Raw genomic sequence first — 21,238 nt, 5'->3', positions numbered from 1 at the left:
CTTTCGAAGTAAGTTCCCGGCTTGACAATGCAAATACCACACACACGGGGGCGAATCCTGTGCAGGCCTACGCGCGTTAGTGGCGACACATGCGAGACATCGGCGTGGTCCCGCTGGTTGGAGGCAGAGAACAGCAGATTGGTGCGCGCTCTCGCGTTTAGGCCTCCAATGCAAAAAGAAGGGGGGGGGACACTCGCTACATGAGTCGTTACCCGCGGTGGACGGTAGATTTCGCCAAATTCTGCAAGAAAGTCGCCGAGTGGGAAACACGAGGCCGACCTCGGTGACGTCACGGCGCGTCACTTCCTGTCGTCGGACAGCCAGATCAGTCCAGTTCACTGCTGTTGTAGTTCTTCAAGACCGTCCCAGCGGGCTGTCAGTAAAGCGGCAGCCAGCCATTCCGCTCACTGTTGTGGCAACGCTGCTCTCCGACACGCTGTCCTCTCCCCCCGAGCGACGTTTCCCTTCAGATAACGGCAGCTCACGTCTCAATATGACTCGAAGGTGATCTTCAGAGTGTCCAGGTGGTTCTGGGTGAGTGTGCGGTTTCCATAGATTTGTCGGTTTTCCTCGCTGTCATCATCACCCATGTGTCAGCGGCTACGTAGCCCAGTGCTAAGGCTTGTCCGCTTTAGCTTATGGATGGTGTGCGGGAAAAGTGGTCAAAGATGCTTTTGAGGCGCCTTTTGTTCTCGACTGCGGCCAAAGACAGATATAAACACTGGGGATGAAGGAAACCTTGTGGGTGTTGAGCACAAATTACCGACTATCAATGAAGCTTTGCCGATATTAGCTAGCTAGTCGGTGCCCAGACAGGTATTCTCGTCTCTCCTGGCTTCCTGCTGCTTTTGTTGGCCATTTATGGCCAAAACAAAAACACACGTGAAATAATCCGCCAAAGTTCATCTTAGAATTCTTACCAGAAGTTCATATATAGAGGCTGTAGCCTCTATATAGAGGCTACATATAGAGGCTGTAGCCTCTATATATGCGTGTGGCATGCGATGGTTAAGATGGTATGATTTTAATTGAGGTGACGGTTCTCGTAAGACCCGGTCAGTGTTGGTGGATCTTCATGCTGCTTTCTACATTTCTCATTCCATTTCTAAATACTTGTTCAGGAGTTCCCCTTCCTGTCTGTTGTATTTCATTCCCGCACTTATTCTCTACCCGCTAACATTAGAGAGTTTAAAGTTTAAGCAGTTTACATTGATGTGATTAACATTTACTTAACTTTGTATTTCTGTCAGCAGCACAGTCATAAAAATGCTGTAAGCCTCAGTTGATATCTGGGTGAAAAACCCAGCAAATTGAGTCAATCATTTGAGTAAAATGCTTGAAAGCCTCCTTGGAATTCTCCCATGTTGGTACAGGCTGACAAATAGAAAGATGAAGTAACAGCCCAAAGAAATATTTAGGGCCGCGCTCGCTTTGGTTGTCATGTTAAAATGAAAGTGATCCGCACCACATGCAGCCGGGAATGGAAACTGTCTGAATATTATACTGAATATTTAATACAGTTGAGTGGAACTGGAATAGCAGAATCCTACTAGCAGGGTCAGTGTAGCGCTAAAACTGGTCATGGCCCGGCTGGAAATTTCCTATTAAAAGTTTCCTTTAATGGCAACTACTTTGTTCTAAACACAGTAAATGCCAGCTATTTTACTTTAACCGTTATTTAGCATTTTTAAATATAGGGTATCTTGTGATATTTTCAGAAATAAATGACTCGTTAAACTGTCAGCATGCTAAAGAATCAAGTGGATGTTTGTCTTTTACTCTTTAACATGGTCATGGTGAGACATCACATGATTTCCTCCCATTTATTAAGGACTAATTCATGGCAAGTTTACGATACAAACATGCAGATTCCAGTATTCTGCCTGGTTTCTTTTTCTTTATTGATATAGTTCCAGAGTTCCGATAGTCACAACTTTCTGGAAAGCTACTGATCAAAAGTCAAGATAACAGGAGATGAAGTGTAGCTTCGCTCGAGATGAGGAGAGACCCATGCGTGTTTTATTCATTTAAACCTTGACATCCAGCTGCACTAAATCAACCAAGTTAAGGAGGAATAATCGGGCGATTACACCCCTGTCATGTCAACGAACCTTTTGAATTCATTCAGAGAAAACGAGCCGAATTATGCCGGCAGGAAAACCGTGGTCAACACCAGGTCTGTGGAACTGGTCAAAGAACCGTCAAGATGATAACAGAGAACATATGAAGTATTGATAGTGCCATTGAAAATTAGGACAAGAAAATCCTCTGCTGATCAAGTCCTCAAACCCGTGAGCATTTTTACCCGATGTTTCCATTTTAATGTGACGTGTGTGTTGCATTCAGGGCTGTTGTGGCTTAATCTCCTATTGACCAACAGGTTGTCAGGAGTAGTTTAGTCTCTAAGAGATGATGTACCTGTGTAGCTTTCAGACACTGTCATTTCAGAACATGATGGATATGCTGAGATGTTTAAAGACCTCTCGGCCGCAGGAACCTCAGTGCTGCCGATGGAGAAAAGGATTTAGAGCTGGAATCACCCAGTTTGACCACAGGAACAGGACAACCTTGCTGCCTAAGTCAGTGCAAATCTGTTCTATGTGCAGAAAAGGTTTTCCATGATGAATGGAGGAAGGCTGTAGGAAGAACCTGCTGCTAGGTTGACTTCTAACGCCCCTGTCACTGTGGGAAGTGACATAATATAACATCTGGCTGGTCTCCTGTGGGAAAACGTGCAGCCCCCATTCCCAGCTCCGATGATCCTGTAATTGTGTCGGGCCTTTATGAGCTCCAGCTCATGACTTCAGGGCAGAAAGTGCAGAGAGTCCGGGCAAATCTGTCTCCCTTTCACACCGACGGCAACGGTGCACTCTGAAGTAGTCGGTATCGGAGCAGGTGAAAAACTGGAAACCTTGTTTGCAATTTACCCTCCTACACTTCCTTCATTCCTTCCTCCACTTGGGATTGAACATCTAAATCAGTAACCTGCCGGGTCGTTATTGAAATGACCTGTTGCCCTTATTTACACACATCAGTTCCTACCATTTAACCCAACAGTGAAGCTGAAACAGGTTTTGTTCTCTCACAGTGGCTGTTTTTGATGCTAATTCCTAATCCAAGATCATGTGGTCAGATTTAAGCCACAGCAAACCTTTGATCTGTGCTCTAGAGCCCTTTTCTTCCATGCACTGTAATCCTAGCATGGATTCTGTTCAGATGTGTCCATATACGTCTTATTTATGACCCAGATTGTTCTCTTACTGGTTCCCATGTCGAAAATCCAGGTGTATCACTCCGACCATGCAGGTGCTGGTCGTGTTGCATTCACTGAGTTTTTTTTTTAAATACCAAAATGTTTGTCATTGGACAAAATACATCAAAGAATAATGTTTTTTAGAAGGAGTGGAAAGATGGATGGTCATGTTATAATGGTGCTTCTAAAAGGCCGTAGCGCTTGAGGAAAAGGGGGGGTGATAAAGAAAGCAGAGTTAGTTAGCTTATCATGGCAACAAAACACTAACCCCCCCAAATGTTTCCATGAATTATGACCGTCTTCTAGCCGTTTACGGCTTATTGTTCACGTTTTCCTTTTTGTCCTTCTTTCAAAGTTGAGCTCAGAAAGGGAAATGATAATATGTTTAGACTGTCCCAAAGTCATTTGTTTAAACCAGGCCCGTTTAATAAATGCAATGATTTACAGTCCTGAAGTTTGTATAATAACCCTCAGAAGTCTGGTACCAGTATAAACGCCACTATAAATGCTACAGCTACTGGACTTGTTGATATGTGCTTTAACCCTAAGATTTGCATTCAAATCCATTTTTTGATTGACACGACAAATATGGAAAACCTTAATAACGCGCTGTACGGATGTGCAAAGTTCAGAGATTCTTTTCAAGCTTAAGATCTTGCAGGCGACCTTCCTTCAAAATTAGCCTGTCAAGCAGTATTTTTGTAGCGGTTTGACACCGATTCCTGTCAACACACACAAAGCGAGAGTGCTGCTGGCAACACTGTCTTTTTATTAGCAGGACAAAGTGCTGCGTTTGTAGATGCTATTGTGTTCGGCACAATAAAGTTAATGTTTCTTTCAGAGTCAAAGTTTGTCATGTTTCATTTAGAATTTTAAGAAAAAATCTCCAATTGTTTTTTTTTTTTTCTACCAGCCTGTTAGTACAACAGCAGACTAATCAAATGAAAGACAACAATGAGGGTTTAGGCTGGGCTGAAAGGCTCTATAAATATCTGTGAAGTCATGTTGACTCTTTCAGAGGCCTCACCAGGGATTTTCTGCCATTCTCTTATTGGCAGTATACATGTGGTGGTGCCTTGGTCACATTTTCTTGTTGCACATCAGGATTATTGTGGCAAACATCGAGGTCATCCCCTCTGGAATCTTATTAACTTCTTTCATGGCCAAGTAGCATTCCATTTGCATCATGTGTAACATTTGACAAATGAGCAGATTCTTAGAATTTTGTTCATCTATCTTTGGCCTGGAAATAGTTTTGCCCAGTCTAAGTGACAGGAAAATATTCTCTATTTCTCCTTTTTTCTTGTTTTATCTCTGGTTTTAGTCATCAGCCCTGTTCATAGTATTTTCCACCTTCATTTGGTGTAAAAATATTAAGTTTGTGTCATTTTATTTTATTTTTTTTCAAACTTTTTTCAAACCCCTCTCAACCACTGTCTGGTGTGGGGGTTTAAATAAAAATATTTCCTTTTTTAAACCTCTGTGAAATAAAATGATTCAACCCATAATTGATTTTGTCAACAGTCTGACTTCGTTAGCCGTGTTTGCTGCTTCCAGTGGTGAAGAAATGATGATGGGAGTCCAGTAATCCCTCTGATTGGGGGGGAAATAAATAAATAAAAATTACCCTAATTTCAACAGGGTCAGCCTGTGACACTGTAGAAGGATCCATAAATCTGAACTTGCAGGATTTAAAATGTTTTCTTTTTAATAAATCAAACTTGTGTCACTACATAGATATGAGCATCGCAGTGGACACTTTAGCGCTACAACTTTTAAGCTTAATACAGACTTCTGCCTTAGCTTAAATATTTACCATTATAGTTCGCACCTCTACTGATAATTTACTGTTTGGTAAATGTTTGTCTGAGAGCTTATCCTTGTCAGCTTACCTTGTAATGCCTAGAGTTTGTTATAAACACTGCAATGTGCTTTTGCTGTGTTTATTTTATCTCACTTAGGGTTCCAGGTTGGTGTTGTGAAAGAGCAAGCTAACTGCAGGGAGGAGGACTGCCTGGGGCGTTCTGTCCCTGGCTGTTGAGGTATGAGTGTACAGTTCAAATACAAGCTGTGAAATCCTGTGTTAGCATTGTAATGTTTCTTTTTATGTATAGTATAATACAGCTTGCATCCTAATTAAGTTGAATTCTTTTAAACATTTATTTGAGCGTACCATTTTCTTGAGGTCATCCTGACTCTTATAATAATCACATGTTTTTGGTCATAGTTCTTTGCTCCATTTTAATGAAAATGATCAGAAAAGTGAAAACATCGTGCCAGGAAAGCACACATGGGTGACAGTTCAGCATTTGCAGTCGGAGCACAGAAGTGGGAGTGGGACGTTCTTGTTGTGCTACCATTTTCTGGCAGCCCTCTATTATAAAATTGTAGGAAGGGTTTGGTCCTAAGCAAAATATCCTACTGTACGCAGGAGAAAAAGTCAGATAAAATCTGCGAATGGGTGCATTGCACACAGGATCAGCGAGTGGCGGAGGTGGCGGGGGTAGTAGCAGGGTGGACCTATATGGGCAACTTGCCATATCACATTAAGCCAGTCCTCCTCCTATGGTCAGGCTGTAATTAATTCACCAGTTGAGTCACCGCTGCTTATTTTACTCTATGTACTCACAGCTTGACTTTTTAGGGCAAAGTACTAGACATTCTAATGAATTAATCTCTTGTGGTGTGAGGTCAAACAGCTGTCTGCTGTCTGCTCTGCATTCTTGTTAACCGTCAATGACATACCGACGCCTTCTTGCCTTTGCCCTACAATGACCTACGCTGAAGCACGGCAAAATCAATGATAGTTTTATTTTTTGCGATCACGTAACCACACAAACTCCTAGAATATAATTAAAACTACAAAAATGTACCCGGTTTCAGTATTGATACTACAGGAGAACTTGTTGTACATAATGAGGACAACAACCCTTCATGGCTGAATCTGCCTATTGACATTTTTATCATTTGGCCTTGCAAAAACGTAATAAAATTAGAATTACTTGTCCACTGTCATCAAAAACAAACCCCCCATTTAATAATGTTGCATGACTGAGAGTTGTCAGAAAAGGGAAGTATGCTTTTAGTCATTTTACTTTAAAATTGAGCAGAACAAAAAAGAAAGGTTAAAGGGACGCACAACATCATTTCATGTCGCTCATAGGAAGTGACGTCAGCAAAGTCTCAGGACTTAAGGCTGGTTTTCTTGGATGTTGTGTTGCTGAAATGGTTCCATGACAAGTTTTTGAATCTTGGCTTTTTGTTTGTTGTGACTGCAGTGACTGAAAGGGGGCTTGGCAATCTGCTCTGTAGCATGGAGAAGGAAGATCTGAAGATCCTCAACAAAGGGGGGGAGGAGGAGATGGTATACTACTTTGGTCTTTTACTCCAGCGCTTGAATTTGTCTTTTTTCAGTATTCAGAATAAACCTTTTGATTTGTCTGTGTGTCTACAGGAGCTCCAGGGGTACCATCTGTGCCGTTGGCGCCTCGTGCTCGTAGGGCTTGGGGTACTGTGTACTGGAGGCTTCCTCCTTCTGCTGTTGTACTGGATGCCAGAATGGTGCGTTAAATGCACCTGCACTCGTACCTCGGTCCGTGATGCTGACGTTATACTGTTGCGTTCCACAGTAAGTTGTCTAAACTCTCCATCTAGAGTATCCCATTTTGTTGATAACTGGAAGATTTAACAGTTTTAATATATATACCAGTCATACCCACCAAAATATTTTTAAAAAACTTCCCCAATTCAAACCACAACTAAATAAATTGAACTAGTGAAGGTATAGCATCTCTGAGTAGTGCAGTTTCTTTCTCTGTCTCTCTCTTCCTGACAACACAATGTAGCAAAGTGGGGTTGAGAAATCTGTTACGGTATTACCGTATTAATTACTTTTAAGATGGGGTCGAAACATTCCGATGGATAGGTTTCAGGAAGAGGCATGTAGTATTTGTCCCAGCAATGAGTGACGAGCATCCCAACAGGTGTCATGAGCTTAAACGCTTAAACTTAAAATATGTCTGTCACATCTGACTTATACATGGAAATAGACTTTTTTTATTATTATTTTTTTTAACACATCTCTTCTTATTTTTATTTTATTTTTTTAAAGGATGACTTTCGGCACTGGTTCCTGGCCAGAGTACGAGTTATGCTGGCCCCTGGCAGCAACCCCTTCTACAGCCTGGATACCCAGACCACCTCCCCTCCTTCCCCCAAATGCCCCTTCTCCTCACTCCCCTCTCCCTCTCTGGCCAACAGAAATACCTCCCACCCATCCACTGGGAGCCCTGCTCAGGAGCTCATCAGTAAATTCGTTGACTACCAGCCAACACAGGTTAAGAACAACCAGAACAACTGTTGCCTCACTGACAGACTTTTAAAATGTTAATATAATTCAGCTGTATTTATGTATTATTTTTCTTTTCCCCAAAGATTCGCTATTTCACCTTCCACAGTGCAAAATATTATTGGAACGATGCGATGCAGAACTTTGAGGTTTTAACGTAAGCAATTTTTTGTTTCATCGTTTGAGCCTGAGCGCCGTTTTTATTGTGAGTGGTTACAAAAGACCTGTGCAAGCTCATCTTTCCTAGACTGGCATTCCTGGCGCTGTAACCTGTATTTCCAGTTGGCATGATTTCAGTCTTTGATGCTCTACTTTGCTAATATGATCTGTTCCCTTTTGTTTTAACAACTCCTATAGTGGTATGGAGGATTTGCAGGTCACCTGCTCCACCCTCCACTCTGAGCACAGCGCAGGCCTGACCAGGAACCAGCAAGAGTACAGGTATTAACTCGTTGGAATGAGCTGCTTTTACCACAACTGTATTGCACCAACAGAACCATCTAAAATCACAGAATGCTGTTTAGAATGGGATTATGTCTGCTTTACTATGCTGCTCTTTAATAGTACTGCGGTTATTGGAGTATGAATGCTGAAGGTGTGTTTTGAAGCACTCGCAAGCTGAAGTTTTCTTCTCTTCTCAGGAAACTTTTCTTCGGGGTGAATGAAATTGCTGTGAAAGTGCCTTCTCTTTTCAAGCTGCTTATCAAAGAGGTACAGTGAAGCCCTGTATGCATCAACAGCTGCGATACAGAGACCAATTTTATTTCTTTCTTTCTTTGACAGACTTTAAACCTGTTTTTTCATGACGGCATCAATGATAATTAGACCCTTAACTTTCAATAATTAACATATTTAGTGACATAACCGCTTAAAATGCAATTTGCTATTCAAATTAATGCGAGTGTTGCATCCTCTTTGATTGTGTGCAGTCTGTTTGGTTACGCCCTTTAGCTTCTCTAGGATTTCATGGTGTAAGCACACAGTGGGGGGGTGGGGTCCCATAACTCCCCTATTGGAGAGTAACTTCATGACATTTAGAGAACATGAGCACAATGTGCAATGTGTACTTCATGCTGATATTATAGAATCTGTGGTACAAACTGACTGAATGTGATTTATTCAGATGTCCGTCTCCAACCATCAGAATTGATTGATTGTATTTCTTGCTTGTAAGCGATAACTTGCATAAATGAATCTCCTTTGAAATCCTGACTGTTTTCCCCCACACTTTGCCCCTGTTTCTTCCTTTAGGTCCTGAACCCTTTTTACATCTTCCAGTTGTTCAGTGTGATTTTGTGGAGTGCTGATGAGTACTACTACTATGCTGTGGCCATCGTTATCATGTCAGTCATCTCCATAGCTACCTCGCTGTACACTATCAAAAAGGTGAGCTCCACAATAGGCCGTGGACATTAATTCATACATAAAGAAAACTTCACTGTGCTTCTCTTGACTCATTTGCATTTAAAAAAAAAAATTAATAGCATTATATCAATAATCACATTTCCAATTGAGATTTGACAGAACTGACAGTAAAGAACCTTAAAACATTTTCATTCACAGACATGTTTATTCCCCTTTTCTTCACACTATAACACTGGATTTAAAGCTTGAATAACAAGTACTGTAATTATCTAATGTTTTAATGTCATTGTAAATTCATTTTCTGTATTTTTCCAGCAATACGTTATGCTCCATGACATGGTGGCAACTCACAGTATTGTCCGTGTGTCTGTATGCAGATCCAATGATGGTTTGTTGGTTTTTCCTTTAATCTCCTCCTTAAAGATGGTTTCTGTATAGTTGCTTCAAAAAGTACTCTGGAAATAGTGCATTCACTATGTATAACTTTGCTGCAGTTGATTCTGCATTAGTGCAATGCTCAAATACAGTCATCTTGTCAGGTTGGGACACATTTGTTAATATTTGACGTCTCCATTTTGCTGTGTTGTCTGGCAGAAATCGAAGAGATTTTGTCTACAGATCTGGTGCCTGGTGATCTAATGGTCATTCCCAGCAATGGCACCATCATGCCCTGTGATGCTGTTTTGGTCAGCGGCACCTGCATTGTTAATGAAAGCATGCTCACAGGTGACGATAAAAATGAAAAAAGCAGACCATCAAAATATGTTATACAAGACCACTTAGGTCTTCTTTCTGTAAATATTCCCACGTTGATATCAGTTTTCTTTTAACTAGGCGAGAGTGTTCCTGTGACAAAGACCAACCTTCCAAACCCATTTCACGGAGACGGGGGAGATGAGGCTGACTGTCCCTACAACACAGAGGAGCATAAGAGACACACACTCTTCTGCGGCACCAATGTCATCCAGACCCGCTTCTACACAGGGGAACTTGTCAAGGCTGTAGTAGTCCGCACAGGTAGTGTGTTTTATTTTTATGATTCACTTAAGCAGGTATTGAACCAACCAAACACATCTGTGGTCGGGAGTGAATCAATTCTATTGCAAGTAACTATTAAAACTCTTAAATTTATTGTGTTTTTCTCACTTAGGGTTCAGCACAGCCAAAGGCCAATTGGTGCGCTCCATCCTTTACCCAAAACCTACTGACTTCAAGCTGTATCACGATGCCTACATCTTCTTATTTTGTCTGGTGGGCGTGGCTGCAATAGGCTTTATATACTCCATTGCCCTCAGCATCATTCATGAGGTAATCTAGGATGGAACAAGCAGATAACAGAAATGGAGTTTGGTTTTCAGATGAGTCATAGAGTCAAGAGGGATGAATTCATCTAGTTACTTATCACCCAATTAACACAAGGGGTTTATTTTCAGGGTGTTTGACTATAAATGAGGTATTTTCAAAAGACTCAGAGCAACAGATACTGGCAGAGAACATCATAGACCGCCATCTTCTGGACATTTGAGCAATGCCACTCTGTTATCTTAGGGCATAAAGAGGATGTAAAACACTGTTTTGTGTTCTTACTTGTGCTGTCACTCTTATTTTATATAATATCTCAACCATTTACATTTATATGTTTTAAATATGTGGTGAAATCATAAAACGAAGACAACTGACTACAAAAACACACTATTCTCATCGTGCTCTCTACAGGTGCCGGCAAAAACCATCATTATTGAGTCTTTGGATATTGTCACCATCACAGTGCCACCAGCATTGCCAGCAGCTATGACAGCAGGAATTGTCTATGCACAGAGACGCCTCAAAAATCTACGAATTTTCTGCATTAGCCCACAAAGGATCAACATCTGTGGACAAATAAATCTGGTCTGCTTTGATAAGGTATTATTTTACACAGGAGACATTGCATACATAATAACATCTGCCAAAATGTCACTTTAGGTCTTCAGTGCGTTAAAATATGGGAAGTTTTACTCTTTTCTAGTGTTCCTGTTAGAGGCTAATAAAAACACTAGAGCAGCATTTTGAATAAGTGTTTTAACATGACAAACATGATGTTAACTAACATGTATAGTCAGCAATGAGTCGACTGGGCTCACTTGCTTGCAAATTAAACTTAAAGAAAAAACTTCTTTCAGTTCTGTTAACCTTTTGCAAAGCTGCTACTCGTGAAGACTTAAAACGAAACTCAGCTGTCTTTATTAAGTAGCTTTATTAAGTAGTTGTTTCCATTTTCAATCATCAAACTTGGTTGAAATGGATGTTTTCTTTGTTTTCAGACTGGAACTCTGACAGAAGATGGATTAGACCTCTGGGGAGTCCAAAGAGTTGACAATGGCAGGTAAGATGCTCTGTAGAAAGAACCAAATCAATGTGTTCCAAAGATGCTTTAAATAATTCAGTTTAGTCTCTTTGTATACCTGGTTGATTTAGAATATGACACCTAGTGTGCGTGTGTGTGTTCCACAAGTCGGTGGTATCGAATAAACACTGCTCCCTTCCTGTTTAAATATTTCACTCACACCAAGTCTATTGCATATCAGAAACAGTTGCATCTTTAACACATCTTTAACTCTTGTTCTCCACCTCCCTGCTCCTGTCCCACCAGCTTCTTCCTGTCAGAGGAAAATGCCTACAAGGAGAATCTTGTGAAGTCCCAGTTTGTGGCTTGTATGGCCACCTGCCACTCACTCACAAAAATAGATGGCCAGCTGTCTGGAGATCCGCTGGACCTCAAAATGTTTGAGGCTACAGGCTGGGTGAGTTATTTTCTGTCCAAAAGCAGAGTCAATGTGTAACTCGACCTCTCAGAGCAGATTTAAACAAAAGTCATTAAATAACAATCTGTTACTTCGCCTATACCTTTTTTCCTAGATCCTGGAAGAGGCCACAGAAGAGGAAACGTCTCTCCATAACCGCATCATGCCTACTGTAGTTCGACCCCCCAAACAGCTGTTGCCCCCAGAGCCAGTGACGTCCCCAGAGCAAGACATGGTATGATGAGTGAGCCGGTGTTCAGATGACTTTGATAACAGTAAAATATTGTAGTGAGTCACAAGGGCTGTTCCACACTTCACCCCCGTCACCCAAACCAATATTAACTTGACTTAAACTCTAAGTTTTTTTTTTGTTTGTTTTCATTCTTTTTGTAGGAGCTCTATGAACTCTCGGTAAGTAAGCATGTTAATAGTCATATTAGGTTAATGTTACATTTGCTCATTGTTTAGTTGTTGTTTCTGCTACATTTTTAAGTTTTCTGTTCTTGACAAGAAGGCTAATTTTGTGTGTGTGTGCGCACCAATGCAGTCGGCGTATGAAATAGGCATCGTCCGGCAGTTTCCATTTTCCTCGACGCTCCAGAGGATGAGTGTGGTGGCTCGTCTGCTTGGAGAGAAGTGTATGGATGCCTACATGAAAGGGGCCCCAGAGGTAGTGGCTAGCCTCTGCAAGAAAGAAACAGGTGAGATGACTATTTGTCTGTTTACTGCTGAGTTTTCAAACACCACTAAAACTGATGTGCACTACTTTATAAGCACAGTTGATGCAGTGGATGTTTGATATGTTTTTATTTCTCTTGCAGTGCCTGAAAATTTTGCAGAGGTTCTAGAAGGCTACACCAAGCAGGGATTCAGAGTAATAGCCTTGGCTCATCGTAGGCTTGAATCCAAATTAACCTGGCACAAAGTCCAGAATGTAAACAGGTAGATTATGTGTGTCATTTTGATTCAAATTAAGTTGTTCTTCCCTATTTATGGCTCAGGCAAAGGCCAGAGGGAGCAAATACAAATGATTTTTTTTATTTAATTTTTTAAATTTGGTTCTTCCTCTTTTGAACTAGGGATCACTTAGAGGCCAAAATGGATTTTCTGGGTCTGATTATCATGCAGAACAAGCTAAAGGCAGAAACAGCAGGGGTGCTGCATGACCTTCACAAAGCACGCATTCGCACAGTCATGGTAACTGGTAAGATCTCAACTGTTCTCAGATCTAAATTTGAACAAGCCTGTGAAGAAATAAAGAGAACAACAAGACAGAAATATGCCCCGTGTATAAATATATACAGCATAGTTTCCACATCACACAATGTTCAGTTCACTTTTCCCTGTCTAACATTGATGTCTGCTTTCTGACCTTCAAGGTGACAACATGCTTACAGCCATTTCTGTGGCCCGTGACTGTGGAATGATTCCTCCACAAGATACTGTGATCATCGCTGATGCTCTTCCTCCTCATAATGGGCAAACAGCTAAGATCACCTGGAGATATGCAGATAAACCAGCTTTGACAACTCGGCTGGGGGTGAGGCATTGCAGCAAGAACAACCCATTATGCAAGGACAAAGTCCACAGAAAGCAAAGCTTAAAAAAACTGTAGACATTACCAAACTAAAATATACCCGCTGAGCAGAAAAGGAGTTAAAGGAGTGGCTGGTTTTATTACGCCTGGTGTTATTGTTCTTTATTACTTTCACTTATGACTAACATTACTGCCATGATATCTTTCCTTCCCCATCTGTAAAAATAACTGGTGTTCATTCATGCCTGACAGAAACAGCGACAGCAATAAAAGGCAGATTATTATCAATTATGCTGTCCAGATAAAGATATTATCATAGAATATCAAATAAAATAAATGGGGCTTTATTTGTGTGGAGGTTCTTGACTGGTTTTCAATAATCACACCTTAAATACAAGCTTATGCTTCATAGTTTTTTGAAAGTCCAAATTTAAATGACATTTCTGCACAATGCGAACTAAAACAAAATTACCATTGACACTGGGAGTCATTTAAAGGAGTCACTTTATACTTTCACAGGAAGTGAACATTAGTCTGGAGGATGTTTGTCATGAAGATGCACTCAAAAGAAAAGAGCGGTACCACTTTGCTATGAATGGCAAATCCTTTGCAGTAATCGAGGAGCACTTCCCTGACATGCTTCATAAGGTAAACAGTCACTGAAACGATTTAAAATGTCCTGTATCTGGTCCAAGCATCGGTGCATTCCTGTAATGTGTGTGTCGTGTATTACAGCTGATGCTGCATGGGACAGTTTTTGCTAGGATGGCTCCAGATCAGAAAACCCAGCTTATTGAAATACTGCAGGATGTAGAGTGAGTGTCCTCATCAATCCTCAAAATCTTGGTATTTTAATAAAATCGAGTCATTGATCTATGTTGTGCTCATAGCTACTATGTGGGAATGTGTGGCGATGGAGCTAATGACTGTGGGGTATGTATTAGCGTTCATGTCATAACTATTTTTAAGTGTCTGCAGTATTCTAGACAGTCAAAATGATCTTTGGTATTCCTTATCTAACTCAGGCACTAAAGAGAGCTCATGGGGGCATCTCTCTGTCAGAGCTGGAGGCTTCAGTAGCATCTCCCTTCACCTCAAAGACCCCCAACATCTCCTGTGTTCCCAGTCTTATCAGGTTGGTTGCAATTTATTATCTATCATTCATCCGTTCTATCATTGTACAGTGTTTGTCTATAACTGAGATGTAAACGCTGTGTTGTTTTTACAGGGAGGGACGTGCTGCTCTTATCACTTCCTTCTGTGTCTTCAAGTTCATGGCACTGTACAGCATCATCCAATACATCAGTGTGACTCTCCTCTATTCTGTGCGTATCATCTCATCGAAAATGTGTAGCTGGGAAATTCGACATGTGTATCTCATTCTGTGCCATGTGTCCCTATTATTCCTTAGATCCTCAGCAACCTTGGAGACTTTCAGTTCCTCTTCATTGATATTGCCATTATCCTCCTTATTGTTTTTACCAGTAAGTGTATCGGTAAACAGAACTATAGTGAAAATTTCATCCCCCCCAGGTTGTGTTCTATTAACATTTTTCTCTGTTTTATCCCATTTGTGCCTTTTGCAGTGAGTCTGAATGCAGCATGGAAAGAATTGGTCTCCTGCCGCCCCCCCTCGGGTCTTATCTCAGCACCTTTGCTGCTGTCTGTGATTACACAGATCCTCATCTGTTTAGGCTTCCAGATCTTTACCTTCCTATTGGTTAAACAGCAGCCCTGGTACACAGTGTGGGAACCAATTACAGAGTGAGTCCCACCAAACATTGCTAATGCACCTTAACAACATCAAAAATTACAGCAACATAATTTTAAAATGTCCTCTGTCTTATGAAATGATCCTCAATTGTTCTCTTCTCATTCAGTGTCTGCAACCAGTCATCATACATCAACAAATCTGACCTTAACGACACAGAGGTGGACGACCACAACATTCAAAACTTTGAGAACACCAGCATCTTCTACGTCTCCTGCTTCCAGTATCTTATTGTCGCCATTGTTTTCTCAAAGGGGAAACCTTTCCGACAGCCTAGCTACAAAAATTGTGAGAAATAATGATGGACAACACAAAACCTCTTCCAAAGTCTAAAAGGCTAAAAATGCACCTGCGTATGTTTGTGCTTGTGTGTTTCCACAGGGCCTTTTGTGCTGTCTGTTGCCAGTTTGTACGCCTTCCTGCTGTTTATCATGTTCCACCCAGTTGAAACCATCGATGATTTCTTAGATGTAAGAACACAAAACAAAAGAAATGCACCTCTTCACCAGTTTCCTTACTATTTGCTTCTGATTACTGATGCCATCTCTCCCTCCCTCTCTTTATAGATTGTCTGTGTACCAGTTGAATGGAGGGTAAAACTCTTCATTATCATCTTGGTCAATGCTACTGTGTCTGTTTTGGTGGAGGTAAGGTCAGCTGGAAACATTAGTCGGTTTTCCTCATTTTCAGTTTTGCCCATGCAGTGTGCTCATCTTTGTCTTATTTTCACAGACAGCAGGAGCAGTCTTGCTTTTAAACCATTTTTAAAAGTTGCAGTATGTCTAACACAATAGATGAACACTTTTGAGAATGTATCTACGACACTAGGATGTTTTTACAACTGAGAGTTTCGCTTCTTTTTACTGTTTGATTACTGTTTTTACACATGTTGCTTTGCCAGTGCTCAAATGATACTAGATCCAAAATAACCAAACACAAAGCTTTTCAGTTGAGGTGATTTTGCACCTTGCGGGTTTCGATGCACCGTCTTCTCTACTAATTTGTTTAATTTTAACCTCACATTAACACACACCTTTGGGAGAGAGAAGTTGAGGCTCTCTGTGGCTCTGCAAAAAGGAGGGAAGACCTCTGTACCGAGGAAAGCTAGCGTTGGCTCTGTGAAATCAACTTAGCCTTTCTGTAATTCTTTCCCCTACCTACTGCGCTATTCCGTAGACCTTCATCCTTGACATCATCTTATGGAAGCTTGTGTTCACCCGAGACAAACAGGGCAGCTTTGACCACACCCCTGCTGCTCCGGCACCACAGGTTGGGAATATCTGAAACCTTTTTGTTAAGCCCTTTCCTTTTCTCGCCCTTGTGTTGTTCCTCTCTGAGTCCCCAACTGCTCCTTTTTATGCTGCAAACACACTCTTCTGTTCTAACCCCTAACCAACACCTGCATGCAGGAGATGCTGGTCTCATTCAGTCTATCTTCCTTAGTTTCCTTACTTTAACTGTCTATGGTATTTATAACTTGATGTTGCTTTTAGCTGAAAGGTAAAGAGATACTGGATTTTTTTTTTTTTTAAAGCAATTTGCAGATATTTCAGTCGCCCATCTTTGTTTCTTAAGCAACTAAATGCAATAGCAGCACATGTAATATATTCACTGAAACATTCCTGTCTTCAACAGGCTGTTTCCCTCTTACAGAGTAAATTAATAGTTTTACATTATGAGGATGAAATGGGGAAAAAGAAAATCTGCCAAAACCTGCTGTGGACTTCCTTTGTTTGATCTTTGACTCCATGAGCTTTTTTTTTTAAGGAGCAGGGTGTAAACTTCCCACTCCTTGCTAAATTTTTGTTTTTGAGTTTAATGCATGCATGCCCATTTGTTTCGATTCCTCGTGAACGCAACTACCAATCAGGAACAGTTGCTCTGTAGTTTGCATGCAGGCCACATTAGCATTGTCACTGGTTTGTATTTGTCAGTAAAGGATCTCAGTCAACATCTACGTGCGATGACGGATGACATCTTTAATTTATTGATTTGGTGTTTTGGGGGCTATGCAATTTCTAGGTGGGCTTCGACTACTCAAGATGCAAGTGTCTGCCTTGGTTTTGCTGCCGACGTAAGATGGCGCCCAAGGCTCGATACAAACGTCTCGCCCAGGAACTCAGTGTTGACCCCGACTGGCCCCCAAAGCCGACCACGACCACTGAGGCCATGCCCCGCCCAGAAAATGGATCCAGCTATCAAATAATGGTTGACTGCTAGCACCCGCTATGCTACCAACCACGACACACACTGTACTGTGTACATGGCACACATTTTCTCTCAAACAAACAACTCCAGATGCATTGCTTCAGAATTAATACACATACGTTCCAAATACTTTATTTTCTCTCAGTCTCCCCCAGTTTTCTGCTGTCTGATGTCTCCTGCTTATGTTTTAGTGTCAGCCACATTCAGTTGTGAATGATGTTTGCCAGTGTGTCTCCGGGTCTGCTTACCAAAGGTAAGCGGGCTGTTTCAACGCGTAGGTTGTGAAGTCTCTTCAGTTTCAAAGCTGGCTTCTAAAAGGGGGTGCAAATGATCGGGATCCAAGCAGTTTTGTACATGAAAAGGTTATATTTTAGTGGCACACCACTGGTGCATTAAAACCGGTGCAGGTTCTGGTAGAATGGTCGAGGTTTGAACATGTGGGTGGGTTGTTGGCTATACTGGTCAACTGTGTGACCAAAAGGTTTTCACAGGTCCGGCTAATGTTTATAACTGAGCAGCTACTATATTGTTTTAAGGATCTTTTAGACATAATGATGTATTAACCTATTGGGTGATGGTTACTGCTACATATTTTCATATAGCAGATTCAGGAAAGTCATTATTGACCTAATAGTTTCACTTTTCAACTTACAACTCAATAGGCTAGAACCTTTTAGATCCCTCTGTGCATTCTCAGTGGAATTTATGCAGTCAGTTATTGATCACAGAATAGTGGACACTAGAAAAATTTGTGACCTGTTTGAAGCCAATTCTCACTGAGATACATACTGACAACTGGAGGCTCTCTAATACTAAATAATCTAACCTGCACACTGTTTAGTATCCGTTTACCGATGCTCACTACATTGTAACGAATGCTGATTATCATGTAAATGTAGGCTCATATATAACACATACTCTCATCCATCCGGGCAGAAATTTAAGGGCTATATTTTATTTTTGCTGCTTGTTCTTTAGCATTTGAAATGGAGCTAATCAAGAGCATTTTTTACATGTTACTTGTCACTGCTGAGATGGGTTCGGTTTCTGTATCGTCAGGCTAATGTACAGCGAAGTAGACAATGTTTGGTGATGGGAAATGGAGATTTGGTCCGACTGCATGTCGGAAACGAGATAACTGAAGCTGGCAGAATGGTTGGATTAAACTTTAGATTATTTGAAGTATTTGATGCTCAGAAGGCAGATCGCAGTTAGCTTTTCATTGTCAGATATTTATTATGAGGTGTTGGTCCCGTTAGTATTGCTGTGTACATGGTGGTTATGAGATGCCATGTCAGACACTGTACTAAGACTCTCTATTGATTATTCTTTAGATGACATAAAACCAAATGAACATTTACTTCTTTAAGATCGTGTTGAAACCAGTCCCAAATGATTGTAATTGAATTCGTTATGAAGGCAAGATGGCACTTCTTCACCTCAAAGTGTATTTTATATTTTTTTTAATAAATGTATACTTATTTATACAGAAATTCAGTACAACAGTGTGTTACTTTACACTTGGAACTATTTGTTGAAGTTTTGTATGTCTAAATTAGTGAATGCTCCGGTCTGGCAGCGCCATCATTTGGTTTTGCACATCGTCACGCCAGTCGTCCTGATCGTTGTACTCAATCTTGATGAGCATCTGTACTTGCAAATCTTCTCCATGCACAAATTTCAATCGTTTTTTTTTCTTCTCTATTTTACACTGTCCCAACTTTTGTAATCGGGGTTGGAATATTACACATAAAATTTACATTTTTATAGACACACACCATGGCATAAATATATGCCATGAAGAAGTGTAAGAATTGCCATAAAAAAGATAATGCACTGTCAGGTTTGAAAAAATTATGTTTTTTTTTTGTTTTGTTTTTACAAGGTTACAGAAAGATTAGGAGGATGTTATTGAACTTCTATGCCTCTGAATGTTCTGTGGTATTTTTCTTTCTGGGTATGAGTTTCTTCTGGAGAATCCAATTTAGGGTAGATGAATGTGTGAGAGGTTGTAAGTTAATGCAAGGCAATGCTTATATTTCCAAAGATTTTCTTTCTGCATATCTGTTGTATGTGTAGGAGGAAGTTGGACAAATTCAGCTCAAATTCAGGTCTTTAGGTTAAGTTTGATGTGTTAGAATCTATCTGTATATATGATGTGTACATTTCTTTGCTTGTCAAATGATTAGTTCAAGTTTTGTTTTGTTTTCAAAGGGCTGGTTTGTCTTTTTCTACTTTTGGTACTGTGTTGAAACCAGTCATTACCTGTCTGCTCTGGCAGTGCTGCCTGGTGCTTAACTAAAGTCACATTAGCTTGGCTCTTCCTCATTTGGGCATAAACAGCGGGCATTTATTTCAGCTTGAAATTGCTATTGTGGAGTATAATTGAGGCACTTGGATCAATATTTATTCTGTTGGTTTACATGAATGACTACTGTAAAGAAGGCTGAACTGTGTTCCAAGTGTTCCGATGGGAACGATGGCCACATGTCCCTAATGCCAGCGATGCGTACTCACAACATCTGAAGAAGGATCGTACTCAAGAAGGGAATTTGGTGTTTAGTTTGTGCCTCCTCTGAGCAAATGAAGAATTGGAGCAACATCTGACAATCTTTTTTTTAACCTTTCTTTCCAATCATTAAATCTAAATACTTCTTCGTATTGGATTTTTATTTTTTAAGAAGCTTTGGCATCCATGTTATCGTGAGCAGAAACGAATGTGCATTTCTTCATATTGACTTTGCAGAAGTGATTGTAATGTTGCTAAACGGCTGTATGATCCCAACTGCATACCTTGATACAGGATAGTCATCAAATCTTTGACCCGTAATCTAAAAATGATTGGGCTTTTTAATTGGTCAGACACCAATCTGTCAAATCAAGTGCTAAAGCTGTCTCACCATTGTACGACTACATCATAACATCTACGGACCATTTACTTTTTTTAATTTCCCCCTTTTTCCTAAAGTTTGAGTTGGTCGATTTAAACAAAGCCTTGCATGGAAATTGTTTCCTCAGGAAAATGTGTCTATTTGTAGTGAAAAGAGAAAATGCTACATGTGAATATGGATATAAATAAAATAAAGTTATTCCATTTGTGAGACTTTCTGCAAAGATCCATTTGTATATTTTCTCTTTGGGGTGTGCTCTTTATTTGCACTTCTCACACTTTGGCTATTAGCTCATCTGGGATGTCTCTTGTTTTTATCGGCAAAGATTGACATTTTGATTTTTAAATATTTTGTACTTTATAATTTATTTTGTATTTATTTTCCTTTCTTTTCCCCAGAAGATTGTACTTTAGGCATCTTGGACTTTTTCTTTTCAATAAATGCTTTCAATACAGTCCTTTCTGCATCCGTGTGTTATGTGGCCATGGAATTTTAAGTACTCTTGAGGGTTTTGAGATGTTAAAACAAAATTTTAGATATTGTGTTAATGCATCTGTCCACTATGTGGAACATAGTTCATCTTATGCTTTAGTACAATAATCTTATTACACCAGAAAAAAATCCATATGTAATATATTTTTTATAGAAATATGTGGTTATCCTTGTTCAAAATGTAATTGTGTTTAGATAGTGGCACAATTTGTCTCAGGAGCCGAAATTAGACGGGAGACCTCTCCCATTCAGCAATTTGTTTCATTAAAATGAAAAGGGTAACATTGTGAAGTTTCTAACATTACAAAAGTAATAACATCGGTGGACAATGAGTGCTCATGATAAAACTGTATTTATTTTCCAGAATTAATGCTGCACCAATGGATCTTGGATTGAAAGAATACAGCTGGACTTCTGCTAATTTTTCGAAGACGTTAGCTTATTTAGTGAATTGTCGTTCTTAAATCAGCACATACAGTAACTCTTGGATTCCCAACAGTTAATTTAGAACTGAAAAGGCCTCTTGGACAGGAGACAACGTCTTCAAAAAAACCGAAGTCCAGTTGAATTCTCTTGATCCTAGATTAGAT

At 40.3% G+C, this 21,238-nt stretch overlaps 1 protein-coding gene across 2 annotated transcripts; it reads left to right on the top strand.

Moving 5' to 3' along the window:
* The first annotated feature begins 216 nt into the window (after positions 1-216).
* On the top strand, positions 217-20,613 carry atp13a3 (ATPase 13A3). Of its 2 annotated transcripts, XM_057037204.1 has the most exons (34): positions 218-534; positions 5,215-5,295; positions 6,532-6,617; positions 6,708-6,881; positions 7,365-7,589; positions 7,688-7,758; positions 7,959-8,042; positions 8,243-8,312; positions 8,853-8,987; positions 9,282-9,354; positions 9,561-9,692; positions 9,801-9,983; positions 10,117-10,274; positions 10,683-10,871; positions 11,270-11,331; positions 11,599-11,749; positions 11,865-11,984; positions 12,143-12,160; positions 12,297-12,450; positions 12,571-12,691; positions 12,829-12,953; positions 13,129-13,289; positions 13,806-13,934; positions 14,022-14,101; positions 14,177-14,219; positions 14,312-14,421; positions 14,515-14,611; positions 14,698-14,770; positions 14,873-15,050; positions 15,167-15,345; positions 15,439-15,527; positions 15,624-15,704; positions 16,234-16,326; positions 17,080-20,613. In XM_057037204.1, exons 3-34 carry the CDS (start codon positions 6,567-6,569, stop codon positions 17,275-17,277), a joined length of 3,807 nt encoding a protein of 1,268 aa, XP_056893184.1. In that variant the 5' UTR covers positions 218-534; positions 5,215-5,295; positions 6,532-6,566; the 3' UTR covers positions 17,278-20,613. The 2 variants fall into 2 exon arrangements, with proteins under 2 accessions (XP_056893185.1, XP_056893184.1); XM_057037205.1 differs by lacking the exon at positions 16,234-16,326 and having other exon boundaries at positions 217-534.
* Positions 20,614-21,238: the final 625 nt, after the last annotated feature.

This window comes from Takifugu flavidus, chromosome 7, assembly GCF_003711565.1.
Source record: "Takifugu flavidus isolate HTHZ2018 chromosome 7, ASM371156v2, whole genome shotgun sequence".
In the NCBI taxonomy this organism is placed as follows: domain Eukaryota; kingdom Metazoa; phylum Chordata; class Actinopteri; order Tetraodontiformes; family Tetraodontidae; genus Takifugu; species Takifugu flavidus.
The sequence above is the reverse complement of the archived record's forward strand: the minus strand, read 5'-3'. Positions and strand labels throughout refer to the sequence as shown.